At 46.0% G+C, this 4,064-nt stretch overlaps 1 protein-coding gene across 1 annotated transcript; it reads right to left on the bottom strand.

The window, feature by feature from the left end:
• Positions 1 to 1,014: 1,014 nt before the first annotated feature.
• On the bottom strand, positions 1,015 to 3,636 carry prkab2 (protein kinase, AMP-activated, beta 2 non-catalytic subunit). The gene is made up of 8 exons (XM_068748545.1): positions 3,601 to 3,636; positions 2,856 to 3,041; positions 2,652 to 2,785; positions 2,477 to 2,570; positions 2,294 to 2,408; positions 2,063 to 2,196; positions 1,894 to 1,962; positions 1,015 to 1,526 (listed from the first exon to the last, which is right to left on the bottom strand). Exons 2-8 carry the CDS (start codon positions 3,021 to 3,023, stop codon positions 1,449 to 1,451), a joined length of 792 nt encoding a protein of 263 aa, XP_068604646.1. The 5' UTR covers positions 3,024 to 3,041; positions 3,601 to 3,636; the 3' UTR covers positions 1,015 to 1,448.
• Positions 3,637 to 4,064: the final 428 nt, after the last annotated feature.

The raw sequence follows: 4,064 nt of genomic DNA, 5'->3' as shown, positions 1-4,064 counted from the left end.
TTTACTAGTGTTGTTTTTTTTATAATAATTGGGTTTTTATTATTTCAACATCACAAAAAATCTCATAAGAGAATATCAGATGCTGACTTTTTATGCATTCATACATAGTGTGTTATAATGCATTTACAACACTCTATATCTACAGTCATTAGCGTTGCAGATGACATGAATTCTGAAGTGTTTTTAAAGGCATATAAGTATTTCCTGACTATATCCAAATTGTTTAAACTTCTATAGACTCACAGCCATTTCCTGGTTATATTTATATATATATATATATTTCTAAATATAATACAAAAAGTACAGTCTCTAAAGAGTATTGATTTAATCCATTAAACTGAATCAAAGTGTAGAAAACAGATCCAGACCATCAGGATACAGATGTTAGCCTCTACCACCAGAGAGAAGACAACAGGCAGGATCCAGGGACAGGCGAGTCTCTTTATTGGCACACAAGTAAAACCTTGTACAAGTGCTTCATCAGTCGGACTTAAAGCATTCAAAAACATTCATGAACCGGTTTGTAAGATTCAAGTTTTGGTTGCATCCTTAAACATCCAGTCTCACTTAAACTTTGCGGCTAACCTCGACATGCACATAAAAACACTTCCATCGCTTCTGGTTGAACTGCAACGGGATTCCAGCGAGCCCCTTTTAGAATCCTGTAGCGTAGCAACCGATCTCAACAGCAATGACAAATATAAACTTAAGCGCTTGGGGATGTAAAACACGCGTGAGCCATCTTTACACTCGTGGCAGAGCCGTGCGACGTCGTCGTCGTCCCTGTGAATCCACACAAAGACGCCCGATCATCACCACGTTAAAAAAAAAATGTGACATTCGTACGGTACATTCTTATACTTGGAACTCGCTTTGAGGTCATCGTATTTAGAGAAAGACTCCATCCGCCAGAGAACCGTCTGCTGCATAGTTAAAAGCTTCCGTCGGACACTCCGGCTCGCAGGATGCTACGAGGATAAAGGAAACGGCTCCACCTCCGACCACCAGCCCCCCCCCCCCCCCCCCCCGGTCAGAGAGGCAGGTCCTGTTACGACACACAAACTGTCAACCCCGAGGGGCACACAAGGAGCCGCTTCTCCTCTTTCATTGCACTTTTTTGTCTAAGAGACATCGGCTTAACACGCCCACATGCATATATCGAAAAGGTAAAGCAAACACTTGAATGCACTCAGTGAGTTAGTCAGTCTCTGTGTGTGTCATCTTCCCACACGCAGGTACACACACACACACACACACACACACACACACACACACACACACACACACACACACACTGCTCAGAGCCCTACGTAGAGAGGAGTGCAGCCTTTTTAAAGCCAGCCTTTGTCTTGACTGTAGACTTGTTTCAGTGCAAGATTTGGCAAAATGTGACGCCACAACACAAACGTAACAAACATGCTCGTGCTCTCCGGCACCAAGTGCGACATTTAAATCGGCTTGTAAAGCAGAGAGGTGACGTATTTCTTCTTGTATCTGTGAGTCGCGCTCAGCACCATCACGCCGTCCTGAAAGGATGGAAACACAGGAGGGCTGCGTTTAGTGGGATCCGACCCCAGGAAGCAGAGGAACGGAGATCAAGCCGCGACGGAGCCGAAGGACCAGGAGCTTAATCCAAGCATAGAATATATTCCCTCACAACTAGAGTTATTGGCACATTTAGTTCTTTTTATTGCTGTAAGACTATGACACATTATTAAATCACATTAATCCAAGTATCACGTATTCACTGTTACAGGATTAAAAAAAAAAATTCAAGCCAAAGTCAAAAAGAATAAAGAAAGCTGAATATAAAATTAATCTCCCAACCCCTAAAATAATTGTTCCAGAGTTTTAGGATATTTCCTGCTCTTCTGCCTCATTTCAGATAATTACCTTTATCGAGAGAGCGTAGAGGTGATTTAGCATGACGTGGTTCGGCTCGGGCAGCAGGGCGGGGTCACACTGGAGAGAGAGAGAGAGAGAGAGAGAGAGAGAAGGTCCTTACAAATAAAACTGACCATCGCCGGTGAGGACACGGAGACAGCGAGGCGGAGACGCTGACCGATATGTTGGTGTCTTTGTTGAGGATGACTTGAAGGAGGTGTGGAGGGAGTATGGGCGGGGCTTTGAAATGCTCCTCCGGTCTGAGGCTGTACTGCTTCTGCCCGTAAGGGCCCGGAGGGGAACTGGACAGATCTGCAAAACATCCACCAGTCAGGACTTCACTATCGGCAGTAAAAAAAAAAAATTTAAAAGGTCATCGAGCGAGTCCTTTACATGCAGCAGATCTGACCTGACGTGTCGGAGCACTCCAGCGAGTCGACCTGCAGGGCGTCAAACACCTCGAAGTCCGACTTCCTCACCTGGATCAGGTTGTTGATGGTTCCGAGCTGGCTGGTGACGACGGCCTGCCAACGAGGAAGGCGCCAGTCAGCGCTCTAAGGCTCCGCCCATCTTATGTTTTTGCGGGTTGTACCTCTGACGGATCATGCAGCCACTGTCCGTCCACAAAGAACTTGTACTGGTGTTCTCCCTCAGGCAGGTCCAGGATCGCTACGAAGTCGTTGTGGCTGCATAATGAGGGGGGGGGGGGGGGGTATTAATGGCCATTCTATTAAAACAGTTTAAATAAAGCTCAGAACAACGTTCACCTCTTATTCAACGGGATCTTGGAGCTCCAGTGATTGAAGGAGCCCGATATGTAGACCTCCTTCCCCCCCCCGGCCCAGCGGATGACTGTGGGTCGAGCCTGAGGACCGGGTTTCACCGGATCATCCGGATCCGCCTGAAAGCAACGCATTCTTATTACAGCTACCCGGTGACCGAGTATAAACTGTCTTTGTGTCCAGCGGCACCTTGGACTCCGCCCCGTGCGTGTTGAAGATGTTGGGGTTATCGGCGCTGTCCACCATTTTGCTGCTGGGTTCGTGGTCTTTGTGGCCGCCGCCGCCGCCGCCGCTGTCTGGGCGCTGGGCTTTGGCTCCATGGCGGTCTGCGGCCGCCCTGTCACTTGTGTTACCCATAATGCCTTTTGCTTTTACCTGGGTGCAAAAAAAGCATCAAGGGCTCTCCTTTCATTGCATTCCAGTCAGTCAGAAACGAGAAGCGGATTTCAAGTCACTTTACAAGGACTGTAAAAGATCCAAGACCCAGATTACGTTGGCGTTACCAAACATGAAATGTTGTGTGGCGAGGATCCGGCTGCCTCGCACGATACAAGTTAACGGTTCCGTTATTACAATCTTAAATCCACCCCAAAACTTTAATGAATTCTTCCTTGATCAATGCACAACCGTTCTATCAATCTTAGAAGACCATCCATCAGGTGGTTTTTAAGTAAACAGGAAAAAGTAAGCAAAAACAATCACGGCATCTACTAAAGCCTTTATCTGTAACCTACTAGCCTGCTAGCTGTCACCGCTTCGGAGTATTTTTAGCTGCGGCTTGCTAGCTAGCTTGTTAGCTGTCATTTTATCGCGCGACTTTGAGGCCTATGTCGATAGTGTGACACAAAGTTCACAATCTCGCAACTTCGGAACAGGAACAGAACCCCCCCAGAGCTAAATAGAGTTATTGTGTAGTTCGTTTTCAGAGACTCACCTGTTTGCAGCAACCACAGCTGCGCCGGTGCCCCAAACTACGGCGTGCGACGAGGACAAAATTGCTAGAACGATTCTACTCCTCTCCTTAAGGTCAACATTGACACCTCACGTTGATTCGTTGTTTTAGACTTATATAAAACGTTAACGCCCTGATTTGATATGATAAAAGAAAAATATCAATCCAAATACAATTCTAATCAGACAATAAATGTAATTTCGGGCTTGCTTGGAAACGTGACCATGCAGTTTCTTTATTTATCACTTGGTGGCGCTCTTTTTTTCTTACACAGAGGGATCAAATAACAGAAATAAATAATTGATTGAAGAGCTGGACTTGAAACCATTGAACCATTGTTCTCCAGTGAGGGTTGTTGCAAAGAAAAAATGTGTAATCAAATGAAAGACAAAGGGTCGATTGTCATTTTACATGGGGGGGGGGGGGGGGGGTAAACATTTCCTTTC

The sequence above is a fragment of the Brachionichthys hirsutus genome, chromosome 15, assembly GCF_040956055.1.
Source record: "Brachionichthys hirsutus isolate HB-005 chromosome 15, CSIRO-AGI_Bhir_v1, whole genome shotgun sequence".
NCBI classification, from domain to species: Eukaryota; Metazoa; Chordata; class Actinopteri; order Lophiiformes; family Brachionichthyidae; genus Brachionichthys; species Brachionichthys hirsutus.
This window is presented reverse-complemented; position numbering and strand designations above follow the sequence as displayed.

What these genes read in the sequence shown, in the direction of transcription:
- prkab2 (XM_068748545.1), bottom strand. Translation starts at nt 3,023, where the DNA reads ATGGGTAACACAAGTGACAGGGCGGCCGCAGACCGCCATGGAGCCAAA. An exon ending in CGCACGGGGCGGAGTCCAAG is followed by an intron (nt 2,786 to 2,855) that starts GTGCCGCTGGAC and finishes CGTTGCTTTCAG; the next exon opens with GCGGATCCGGATGATCCGGT. An exon ending in AAGATCCCGTTGAATAAGAG is followed by an intron (nt 2,571 to 2,651) that starts GTGAACGTTGTT and finishes CTCATTATGCAG; the next exon opens with CCACAACGACTTCGTAGCGA.